Consider the following 12,685-nt stretch of genomic DNA (forward strand, 5'->3'; position numbering starts at 1 on the left):
CATTAATCATTCACAATTGTTCTTAAACTAATGTATCACCCCTTGAAAGAAACAATATAAAGAACCAAGGCAAAGAACAGAAGTACAGTAAACAGTTAATAAAAAAGGAAAAAGGGAAAATTAAGAGATGCATTTTCCCCCCAGTACACTAGAAATTATGGCACTTACCTTTCGTTTTATGTTTTCCAGTAAGTCATCTTGTCCTTGCTTGAAAAATGGATGTTGAAACTCTACGGGTCCGTCACGTTCCTGTTTGACTATACCTCCATCGACATGCAGCACTTTACGAAAGCCATCTATAAAGCATTTACAGATTACTTCAGCATTAGGGAAAGATCCTTGAAAGATTCAGCAAGTCACTTGCTCCAGATAACTAAAAACACATTGGGATTTCAGTAACATGATAAAAATAATAGATGATAAAAAAACAAAATGATACAAAATGAAAGGAGGGAGACAATGGTGGAATCATGACAACAAGCAGATCCTAATTATTAAAAACCTCAGCTGTGTAAGTAAAATAAAACATATTGCTGAAAGCTTTCCACTCATCTCAATTAACTATTTTCAATTGGACTCTTTTTTTTGGAAAGGGCAGTCATTCTCACCACTGAAACTTAGGTTGTGTCCAAACTGAGGACTGGTGAATACATGCCCCTTGGTAGCAATTAATGATCCCATCAAGCAGTAAGTACATTAGCAAGGCATTAAATGTTCAGAAAGCATTTGTCTCACTCCTGTCTACAATAGAAATCTTCCAAGTCAGACTGGCTGAAGATACGGCAAGTTGTTGGCTAGTCTTCAACACATCAGCTAAAGTAATAAAGTTACACTCAAACATGGGAATATCTTAGAGATTATGAAAAAAAGACCAACACATGAAAAACATCTGCAGCAAGAAGAATGGAAAAGCTGAATTTATTCACCTTAGAGTTATGAGGAAATCTAACAAAAATATTCAAAACCATTAAGAATTCAGGTAATTGCTAGTGGAACTGTTCATGACAAAAAGCCAAAAATGTAACATGATCAACTTAAGAACCAAAGGTTAAATGTGAAAAACTTATTCTGATGCAGGATCTTGACCAAAACATTGACCATTCTTCCACTTTAAAGATTTTTCCCTGACCACGAGTTGTTCCAGCAGCTTGTATTTTTCTACATTACCCTTGGTTTCAACTTCGAACACAGCAGATAATTTTTAGGTATATCCAGTGCTGTTTCTTGCGACTGTAGTTATTAGACTGAGGACAGTTTAAATAAAGTGCATTGAGGTGAGGGTGTGAGGTAGAAGATGGTAAAATGAACTATAGGAATCTGACATTCATTCAGAACTTTCCCTGTACAATTCACGGAACACACAAGATATATGCACATCACTAAATCTTAGGGTGGATATTGAACTTGCATTACTGAAGGAAGGACTTCAACATACACCAAGTGGCCACTTTATTAGGTACACCTGCTTGGTAATGCAAATAGTGGTCAGCAATTCAATGCATAAAAGCATACAAACATGGTTAAGAGCTTCTATTGTTTCAGACTAATTATCAAAATGGGGAAGAAATGTAATCTAAGTGATTGTGGAATGACTATTGCTGCCAGATGGGCTGGTTTGAATATCTCAGAACTGCTGATCTGGGATTTTCATGCACAACAGTCTCTAGAGTTTACAGAGAATGGAACAATAAACAACAAAAAAAAATCCAGTGAACAGCAGTCTGTAAGCAAAAATGGCTTGCTAATGAGAGAGGTCAGAGGAGAATGTCTAACCTCGTTCAAGCTGACAGGAAAGGTGACAGTAACTCAAACAACCACATGTTACAACAGTGGTGTGCAGAAGAGCTTCTCTGATTGCACAACATGTTGAACCTTGAAGTGGATTAGCTAGAGCAACAGCAGACCATACTGGGTTTCACTCCCTATCTAATAATGTGGCCACTGAGTACATGACCAAAAGCATCCACCCACTACAATTCATCTACTGCTCAGTGAGTTTAGTATCAAAGTAGCTACCATCTTTAGGATTCAATTTTCCAAAAATGAAGAAATTACTATGTAGATCATTCAGCCAATGATAAACTTGAAGTTAATGAATCGTCTTATGTAGCTGTAGGGCTAAAAGCCAAACCTTGGACCATGATAGGGAGAAAGTCCTTCAACTAGCTTGGTATAAACAGAAAGCTTGATAATTATAATTACAATTTTCTTCACTATTTTTTCCCACTCCATCCAATTTCACCCAGTAACCTTGCTTGAGTCAGAAGCAAAATTGAATGCAGAAGCAATAACTGCACTAACATTGTTCAGTTTAAACCACTGATTACATCTTCAACCACAAATACCCACCACTAAGCACATCTTGCCTTCCTCCATATGCAACTCCCTTGTCCACTCATCCCTCCCCACTGATCTCTGTCCTGGTACTTATCCTTGCAAGTGGAACAAGTGCTACACCTGCCCCTACACCACCTCCCTCACTACCATTTAGGGTCCCAAACGGTCCTTCCAGGAGAGGTGACACTTCACCTGAGTCCATCTGGGTCATATGCTGTATCCGGTATGGCCTCCTGTATATCGGTGACACCTGTCATAGATTCAGAGACCACTTTGCCAACTGCCAACAATCCATCCGCCAGAAAAAGCAGGATCTCCCAGTAGCCACCCATTTCAATTCTACTTCCCATTCTCATTCCAACATGTCAATCCATGGTCTCCTCTACACTCAGGTTGTGGCTGCAACACCTTATATTCCCACTGGGTAACCTCCAACCTGATTAACATGAATGTCTATTTCCTCAAACTTCTAGTAACTGCACTGCACCCCGCACTTTACATTCCCCCACTCCTGTTTCTCTCTCTCACCTTATCTGCCTACCTGTCCATCAGCTCCCTCTGGTGCTCCTCCCCTTTCCCTTTCTTCCATGGTCTTCTGTCCTCCCTTTTCAGATTCCCACTTCTCCAGCCATTTAACTCTTTCAGCAATCAACTTCCCAGCTCTTTACTTCACCCCTCCCCCTCTCTCGGTTTCACCTACCATCTTGTCCTCCCCTTCGCCCACCTTCTTACTCTGATTTCTCATCTTTTTATCCCAGTCCTGATGAAGGGTTTCGGCCCAAAACATTAACTATCCTTGTTGTCTGGCTTGGAGAGCATGCCTTATAAGAATAGGTTGAGTGAACTTGGTCTCTTCTCCTTGGAGCAACGGAGGGTGAAAGGTGACCTGATAGAGTGTATAAGATGATGAGAGGCTTTGATCATGTGGATAGACAGAGGCTTTTTCCCAGGGCTGAAATGGCTAACACAAAGGGGGCATAGTTTAAAAGTGCTTGGAAGTAGGTACAAGGGGAATGTCAGAGGTATGTTTTTCACACAGAGAGTGGGGGGTGTGTGGAATGCACTGCCAGCGACAGTAGAGGCAGATACAAAAGGGTCTTTTAAGAGACTCTTAGGTACATGGAGCTTAGAATAGAGGGCTATGTGGTAGGGAAATTCTAGGCAGTTTCTAGAGTAAACACGAGGAAATCTGCAGATGCTGGTGGAACACAGCAGGTCAGGCAGCATCTATAGCATATATGTCAAACTCAAGGCCCGCGGTGGAATTATCTTTGGCCCGCGAGATAATATCTAATTACTATTAAAGCTGGCCCCAGTAATCGAAGCGCCTATGGCGTATGATATGGCTAATGCTGAGTTTATTCAGGTACCAGGTTTTCAGGGTTTTTAGTGTTTATTCGGCAGTCTTCTTCATAAGAAACGGAATTTGTAAAGTGAAACACTTTGTAGTTATAGCAGAGACTAAGACACATGAGAGCAGGCTGAAAAAACGGAGGCAACGAAAGCTGCGTTCGCACGCGTCCGACTGATCCGGCCCGCATGAAGCTGCATTTTGCTCAATCCGGCCCGTGACCTAAAATGAGTTTGACACCCCTGATCTATAGGATGAAGTACAGTTGATGTTTTGGGCTGAAACCCTTCGTCAGGACTCTTCTTTCTAGGGTAGGTTACATGGTTGGCACAACTTTGTGGGCCGAAGGGCCTGTAATGTGCTGTAGATTTCTATGTTTCTATTTACTCTTTTCCATAGATCTGCCTGGCCTGCCAAGTTCCTCCAGCATTTTGTATGTGTTGCTTACATCTTCAATTTAAACTTGTTCCACATAGAACATATAGATTATTCACAGCTTATGAAGACCCAACATACAGTCTATATAGCCTGTATGTGGGAGAATACACTTGGGAGGGTGGAAGATGGATTTCAGGATGCCGTGTGGCTGTAGGCAGGCAACTGTTCTTGAAACTAGCTGGAATTTTGCAACATCGAACCCACAAAGCAAAAGTTCCAGTTAACACACTGATGTCAATGTTGCAAATCCATTCTAGAGACACAGCATCTAGGCCAACAGGAGTGGCTTTTTTAAAAACCATCAAAAGCATTTAAAACCTCACCTACAATGAAATATTTTAAACTGTCATTGGTCAGAAATAACCTCATACTAAATTTATTAATATCAGCTGTTTAACAAAAGTGTAAAAAAAACACAAGATTTAAATTGCTTCTCCAGACCATCTATTTCTGTGCGACTATCCATCACAGCAGGCATCTTCTGCCCTATGAGAATTTGGTTTGTGGCTGGCAAACTGGGTAACAAATAGCTGCCAGGAATGGAAATCTGCCAAAACTTGGGAAGGACATATAAATGTTGCAATAAAAAGAATGGAGAAAGGATTGAATTGCATGGGACTGTGCTGTATGGAACTTGGGAAGAAGAATGGGGCGAGTAAATTTATATAGACATATAAAGTTGTGAAATGAATAAAATAAAATATAAAGTTGTTCCCACTGGTGACTGGACCTAGAACTAGGGGACACAGGCTCAGGTTTTGCAGAATATATTTGGGATGGAGGGGACTTTCCCAGAGAGCGGTGAATCTCTAGCATTCTCTGCTCAGGTAGCAACAGAGGCTACCTCTTTATGTACACAGATATTTTTTGAATAGCTGGGGAAATTAAGGGTTATAGGGAAAAGGAAAGCAGGTGGAACTAAGTACATGGCCAGATCAGCCATGATCTTTTTGAATGGCACAGCAGACTAAACTGGTCAGATGACCTACACTTATTTCTGATGTTATGATGTTATCCTGGGCCAAACATGAAGAAGGCACACTGGGGGCTCTACTTCATTAAGAGTTTGAAGACATTTGGTAGGTCATCAATCTCATGAAAAATTCTACATATGTATGGTGGTTGGCGAGCATTTTGACTCATTGCATCACAGCCTGGTGTGGATGGTTACAGGAAGCTTCAAATGGTTGTGGACTCGGCAACCTCCATCACGGATACAACACTCCTCTCCTCCCCCATCAAGGATATCTTCAAAGAGGTGCCTCAAGAAGGTGGCAACCATCATTAAGGACCCTCACCACCCCCACCCCAGGACATGCCCTCTTCTCATTACTACCGTGGGCTATGAGATACAAGAGCCTGAAGACTCACACTCAACATTTTAGGAAAGCTTCCTACTCTCCACCAGATTTCTGAGCAGTCCAGGAACCCAAAAATGCTGCCTTGTTATTCCTCTTTTGCACTGTTTCAGTAATTAATAGGAATGTCTGTTTTGCTGCAGCAAACCAACAAATTTCACAACCATTGACACCTATAGTAAACTTGATTCAAGAGTGAAGAGCATTTATTAGAAATAGAGTAAAAATAGGCATCCTGTTACCAAAGAATCACTACTTTAACTGTTACCGACAGGAAATCTAGTGAAGTTCTCACAGGAATGGGAATATAGCAAGATGCTAAAGACAACAGGATTGATTAAATTGTGGATAAAGAGAGCACAGGAGGAAGATTCATGGGGTGTTACGGCCAGTTCTGGCACCAAAGAGACCAATTCAAGGTGGACAGAGTACACCTCAGTAGCAAGGGTATCAACATTTGTGTGGGGACTGGAGAAGGAATAAGTATTCCTTCAAGTACGAGCATGAAGTAGTAAAAGTGAATAAAGTTTTGAATTAATAAAGGATATTAAATTGGGTATATTAAAAGCAAATCGTTTGACCAACTCAAGTTACAGAAGGTGATTGAAGTGAATGCAGATTTCAATGTTGATTTACAGAAGGTGTTTATGAATGTGCTATTTGTAAAATTGAGGTTGATGAATTAGAAGTCTTTATAAATAAGTGCTTTCAGACAGAATGACATATAGTAATGTCCCACAGAAGTCAGTGCTGAAACTAATGCAGTTTCTAATGAATTTTAATTATTTGGATTTGGTTGTTCAAGACACTATTTTAGAATTTAGATGATTTTTTTTGAGGATAGCAACAAACCGCGACAGTTTATAGATAGGCCAACATAATGGATAGATAACTTGCAGATTAAGTTCAATACTGAGAAGTGTAAAGTGATACATTTTGGCAAGATGCTAAAAATATAAACAAAATGCATGATTTGAAGGACATTCAGGAACACAGAGATCTGAATGTATACATGTATTAATCATATGAAAGCAATCAGTAAAAGACAGAAGCCTGGACATCAGAAACAGGCATTATATTGAATCTCTATAAAATATTAAACTGACTGCAATTCAAGTATTGGAACTGATTCTTGTTACTATGGTTAAGTATGAGAAATCTCAGTTACAAGTTTCGACTGTAAAGCTGTGATCGTACATTGTGTAAGCAAAGGATGAGAGGATATTTGGTAATTGGTTTATTATTGCCATATGCACCAAGATACAGTGAAAAGCTTTAATAAAGCTTTATTTGATAACGGTATTCAAGATAACATCGGGTTTAATTTGAGTAAATAGAGAGAAGATGTTCCCAAGAGAAAAGATTCAGAGAGCAGCAAAGACAGATTTAAAAAGATGAACATCAGATTAAGAAAAAAAACAACAGTAGGTGGTTATGATCTGGAAATCAGAACTTGAAAGTATGGTGGAAATCAGTCAACGAGGGTTTAAAAACTAACTGCACAAGCACTAGGAAGAAAAAAATTTGCAGAGCTAGAGAAACAGCTGACAGCCACAAGACTGCTCTACGTAATACAGGTACAAACACAAAGAAAATCTCCATTAACAATAAGGAAATCTCTCACTGTAATTCTTGTCTACATTTGTAACTTCACTGCAAATTCAAACCTTTCTCACAATTTGGTGGACTGTGCAAAAATCTTACGCCGTATATAGCTAGGATGCCTAAGATTTTTGCACAACACTACATTTGTCAGTGTGAATCAGAGGAAGTTTGAAAATCTGGTGGATGCAAAAAATGTTGGGGATCGTGAGGGTGCAGCACTGCAGGAGAGGTGTGGAACAAGTTGCACAGGTGTGTGAGGGGCAGGGTTGAGGCATCTTTCCCATTATAGAGCTTCAGATGGAGTGTCTTTTCCAGGATGCTAACGACTAGTGCTGGACATCCAAACATTGTAACTTACCTAAGAGAGCAACTAGGGCCACACTGACTGGGAAAGGGCACTGACATTGATTTCCTTATCCTTCTAGTGAACCTGGACCACTTTGCAGATATGAATATAACTTTGCTTCGTTCTGCTCTGCTGGAATCCCTGCTATAAGTAATTGTGTGTACGAGATCAGAGATTACTATGGCTGGTAAACCATGCGTTTTGTACAGATCATTGGGTACAAATGTCCATCAAGCATCATTTTCCTCAATCAAAAGCTGTCCTCGTTCATTAATAATGATATTCACTGTCTTCAATGTTGGGGCGGCAGCTCCCTCGACATGGGAAGTTGTTCACATTTTGGTAAGACTTGCTATGAACTTCTAATGTTGCAGGGAGTGGGGGCAGGAGAGCAATTGCTTTGTAATGGGACAGGATGAGAGGTCATGCAGACGTTAAGCATAGGGCCCATCCTCTTATTCAGTTCGTAATAAAATCAATGGCTAAAGTTCTTTCCTACCCTACCTTTCCCAATTTTCCTATGTTAATCGTTTAATTCCCAAGGATGGAAGCACAAACCATCTACACTTGGGAGATTGAGGCATGCAAGGTTCCCCACACCATCGAGTGCTCCCTGTCTGGCTGTTTCGTTGTGTGATACAGAACATGCAAGACATCAGACCACAAGACTCTACAGAGGATAGTAAAAACCGCTGAGAGTATCATTGGGGTCTCCCTCCCCGTATTTGTGACATTTACTGGGAGCATTGTATATGAAGGGCCCAAAGCATTTCTGAAGATCCCTACCACCCATCTTCTCACAATCTATCTGAGCTACTACCATCAGGAAGGCATCAACATGAACATCAGGTCTAGGACTGCCAGACTGGGTAAGGTAACAACTTCTTACCTCAGGATGAGAGACAAATACCCTGCCATCACCGAGCTGTATGCTATTTACCAATGTTGTACACTACATGCATTTTGAATTATATTTCATTAACTTATTTGTGGCAATATTTAGTTATATGCTATGTGTGATATATGTTTTATGGGTGCACTGTGGTCCAGAGGAACATTGTTTCATTTGGTTGTACCCATGTACAGTCAGATGATAATAAACTTGAACTTGAAGATGTTACAGCTTCAGAGAGCATAAAATAAAGCTTAACTGTAGTCTAATAAGAGTTATACAACACAGAAGCAAGTCATTCATCCCAGCTTGTCAGGACTGACCAAGTTGTTTATCTAACCTTGTCTCATTTTCCTCCAAACGGTTCCCATTATTGAACATTTCTAAATTTGTTTCAAATGTTGTAACTGTGCCTGTCACTACTGCTTTCTCTGCTAGCTTGTTCCATATACCCACCACCCTCTGTGAGAAATACTAGTCCATGTTCCCTATAAAACTTTCCCTCCTCACCTATGCCTACTAGTTTTTGCTTCCACTAACCTGAAAAAAAAATCAAGCATTCACTTAACTTTAAAGATCGGCCCTCAGCCTCTTATACTTCCGGGGAAAAAGTCAAAGCCTTGTAACTCAAGTCCTCGTTAATCTTCGCTGCACCGTTTCCAGCTTAATAACAAACCAGAACTGAACATAATATTCTCACATGTAGCCTCACCAATGATTTTTATAGTTGTAATATTCATGATTAGACAACGTAAAACTATCACGATAAAATTAGATTACTTTTCTATCATTCCATCTAAACGACTTTTGGTTTATGGAGTATTACCAACGCAACACGGGCGTTACCTTCACTGCCTTTATTTTATTATGCACGAGGAGAATTTAAAAAGGAAGAACCTGTTGTGATGGGTGAGACTAGGCCTGCGTGCCTGATGCACATGCCACCAGGAAAAAGCGTGTTTACACTTACACATATTGAGCTGCCGGACGAAACTGGCCATGTTATTGTGCTTGAAGTACATGGGTAGGATTTCCTTGGAGAACCGCTGCTCGTCCAGGACCAGGAAGCCGTGGCCATTCTGCAGTCAGAAAGGGAACCAAGAAGGAGATGTGACCCAGAGCCTTTCATCACACTCACCCCCGGCACCAGCCCCCTCCCCGCACTCCCTACACCGGGCCCCGAGGACTGCAACACCGCCTGGGCCGGCTCCCGGGCTCGGCCACACGGAGCGGCATCACTCCTTTTGTTTTCCTTCCGGATCCACGACCCACGGCCACCAGGCAACGAGCCGGCCCCGGCGAGGGGGAGGACGCCGCTTCCCCGCGGCTGGAGCACAAAGGCCCCCGGAGGACGCGAGGCAGCTTGCAGCGTCGCTTCACCTGGTTCCAGCAGATGAACTCGTTGGTGTCAGGATCCTCGACCAGGGCCCACAGCTTGGTGAGGAAGGCCGGCACCGCCACCGTCTGCTTCATCCTCACAACGGGTCCGACTCCGACCCTCCTCCCCGCCCACAAACCGCCGCGGGCACCCGCACGTCCGGCTCGACGTCACAGAGCAGCGGGGAGACGCGTTCCCGATCCGGGGCGGGGCGGGGCCGTCGCAGCAGCGATGGGGAGGGGGGTGTCGCTTCCGTCAGGGGGAGGAGGAGGGCTATGTAGGGGACTTGGAGAACAATGATTTTTGTGTGCTGCTGGGGGGTGGTCACAAACAAGAAGATGTTGGAACTCCATGCAACACACACAAAGTGCTGGTGGAACTCAGCAGGCCAAGCAGCATCTGTGGGGAAAAACAGTACAGTCAACGTTTCGGGCCAAGACGTCGACTGTACTTTGCATAGATGCTGCCTGGCCTGCTGAGTTCCTCCAGCATTTTGTTTGAACAGTGACATGTTTGAGATGGGAAGGAAGGATGTAACGGACTTGGGGAATAATGATGGAGGGTGTAATAGGGAGGAAGGAGATGTAGGGGATGCCTTGGGGGAGGAATGAAAGAGAGATGGGACTTGGGAAGCGGTGATGGGAGAGGTGTGTCTTGGGGAGGATAGGAGGGAAATTCCAGGGGTATGATAGGGAGGGATGTGATGGGGAGGAGGGAGATGCAGGGGATATAATAGGGAAGGAGGGGAGTCAGCAGTATTGTGGCTGTAGGAGAACTGTGGGTGTGTGATGGGGAGAGAAGAAGTGAAATGTATGGATGTGATGGGGTAGGAAAGAGGCATTTGATGGGAAGGGAAGGAGGTGGGGTGTAGGGGATGTGATGGAGGGGCTTAGGGGGCAATGATGGGAGGGAAGATGGAGCTGTTGTGGATGTGATGGGGAGAGAAAGAGCTAGTTGCTGGGATGTGATTGACAAGCTGCTCGGGTGTGAGAAGGAGGGAGGGGGTTTGCAGAGATATGAGCAAAACGCTGTCTAGAGTTTCCACTGCCAGCATAATCAAAGACCCCACCCACCCTGGGCATTCTCTCCTTCTCTCTTCTTCTCTCACACACACACGTATATACCTAAGGCTTTTGCACGGTACTGCAGCAATTTTATGTATTGCACTTCATTCCTTTTCTGCCACCTATCCTACACCCTACTGTGCTCTACCCTTGCCGTTTCCAACATCCTTTGTTCCTGCCAGATTTACAAACTCATTCTCTGCTCCATTTTGACAAATACATGGCTGTGCAAAAGTCTTAGGCAAAAGAAAACAAATTTCATAACATATGTGAGAGATGATAAACCTGATTCTAATAGGGATCTCTATTGTGGACTCAGAGTGGGAAGGAGGCATGGGGAGGGAAGATGGAGCTGTTAAATGAATAACAGTTAAATATTAGAACCCCAAAGCCCCCCCCCCCCCAGCTCCCTTCAGAGTTCAATTCCAGCACCATTCTGTAAGAAGTCTCTGTACATCCTCTCCATGACATGGGTGGGTTTCCTCCCATAGTCCGAAGACCTACCGGGTAGGTTAATTGGTCATTGTAAATTGCCCCATGATTAGCTTAGGATTACACAGTCGGCCCTCCTTATCCGCGGATTCAACCAACCGCAGATCGGGAGAACCCGGAAGTTCTCTCTCCAGCACTCGTTGTTTGAGCATGTACAGACTTTTTTTCTTGTCATTATTCCTTAAACAATACAGTATAAAAACTATTTACATAGCATTTACATTGTATCGGGTATTATAAGTGATCTAGAGATGATTTAAAGTATATGGGTGGATGTGCATAGGTTATTGCGGATTGGGAATAAAAAAAACAGAAGTTCTCTAAGTCGGAACAGGTACATCTAGTATTATTTAGCATCAGTTAGTCAAACGTTTGTCTTAGTATATTGGGTTTGCTGGGGTAAGCATGGCTCAAAGGGCCTACACCGTTAAATAAATAAATCTGCTAAACTTGCATACTAAGCAAAATATATGATTTTGAGCAACTGTTGCCCTCTGCTGACAAGCATGAGTAAACACTACAAATGCTGAAAATCTGAAATAAAAGCAGGAAATGTTGCTTCTGTTAGTAGATCAGGCAGCATCTGTGGTGAATGAGAGTTAAGATTGCAGATCACAAATATCTCATCAGAAAATACCTATTAAATGCTTATCTGTATTTTGGGTGAAGTATGCAACAGTAGGTTTATACCCATTCAACCGTGATAGTAGAGAATGGTCAATGCCTGTGAGTCTGACAAGCTGGAGGCCCTGAGGTGGCCTGTCCTGAGGTTGTAGGACTGGGGTAGTGTGGGTTTAGTACTTTTTTTTAAAGGATTATATGGGTTAGCACAACATGGAGGGCTGAAGGGCCTGTAATGTGCTGTAGGGTTCTATGGGTTCTATGGACTGTGTGTGCATTAATGGGTTGGTGGGAGGGAAGGGAAAGAGGCTTATTTTGCTGTTGTAGCCTTCTTTTCATGTTGGTGCTGTTGATTGTGGGCACCAGAATGTGTGGTGTCCCCTTGGTCTGTTCGTTGTTAACGCAAATAACGCATTTCACTGTATGTTTTAATGTACATGTGATTAATAAATCTGAATCTGAAATGTAATATTTAGAATTGTTGGTCTTCCATCTGACCACCACAATTTATAATGACTTTCCTTGATAGGACTCCATGCTATATTCTGCATAACTGAGCCTCTGACCAGGAGTTATTATCCATGCTGGAAATTGCTGATGGTAAATCACAGGTTAATTTTCCTTCGTATTCTGCATGGAAGACGGTGAACAGTGGTGTTCTGCAGGGATCTATTCTGGGACTCCTCCTCCTTGTGATGTTTATAAATGTATTGGATGATGGGTTAATAAGTTTGCTGATGACACAAATGTTTGGGGTGTTGTGGATAGTCTGGAGGGATGTCAGAGGTTACTGTGTGACATTG

The 12,685-nt window shown here is 42.5% G+C and overlaps 1 protein-coding gene across 1 annotated transcript in view; it reads right to left on the bottom strand.

The window, feature by feature from the left end:
• The window catches only part of hsf2 (heat shock transcription factor 2), a 41,414-nt gene extending 31,557 nt beyond the window's left edge, over window positions 1-9,857 (bottom strand). The window contains exons 1-3 of the mRNA XM_073057374.1: window positions 9,708-9,857; window positions 9,298-9,406; window positions 169-296 (exon numbers count right to left, since the gene is read on the bottom strand). Coding sequence (XP_072913475.1) covers window positions 169-296; window positions 9,298-9,406; window positions 9,708-9,800 — 330 coding nt within the window. The 5' untranslated portion in view covers window positions 9,801-9,857. The remainder of the gene's footprint in view (window positions 1-168; window positions 297-9,297; window positions 9,407-9,707) is intronic.
• Window positions 9,858-12,685: the final 2,828 nt, after the last annotated feature.

Source organism: Hemitrygon akajei, chromosome 9 (assembly GCF_048418815.1).
Source record: "Hemitrygon akajei chromosome 9, sHemAka1.3, whole genome shotgun sequence".
Classification (NCBI taxonomy): Eukaryota; Metazoa; Chordata; class Chondrichthyes; order Myliobatiformes; family Dasyatidae; genus Hemitrygon; species Hemitrygon akajei.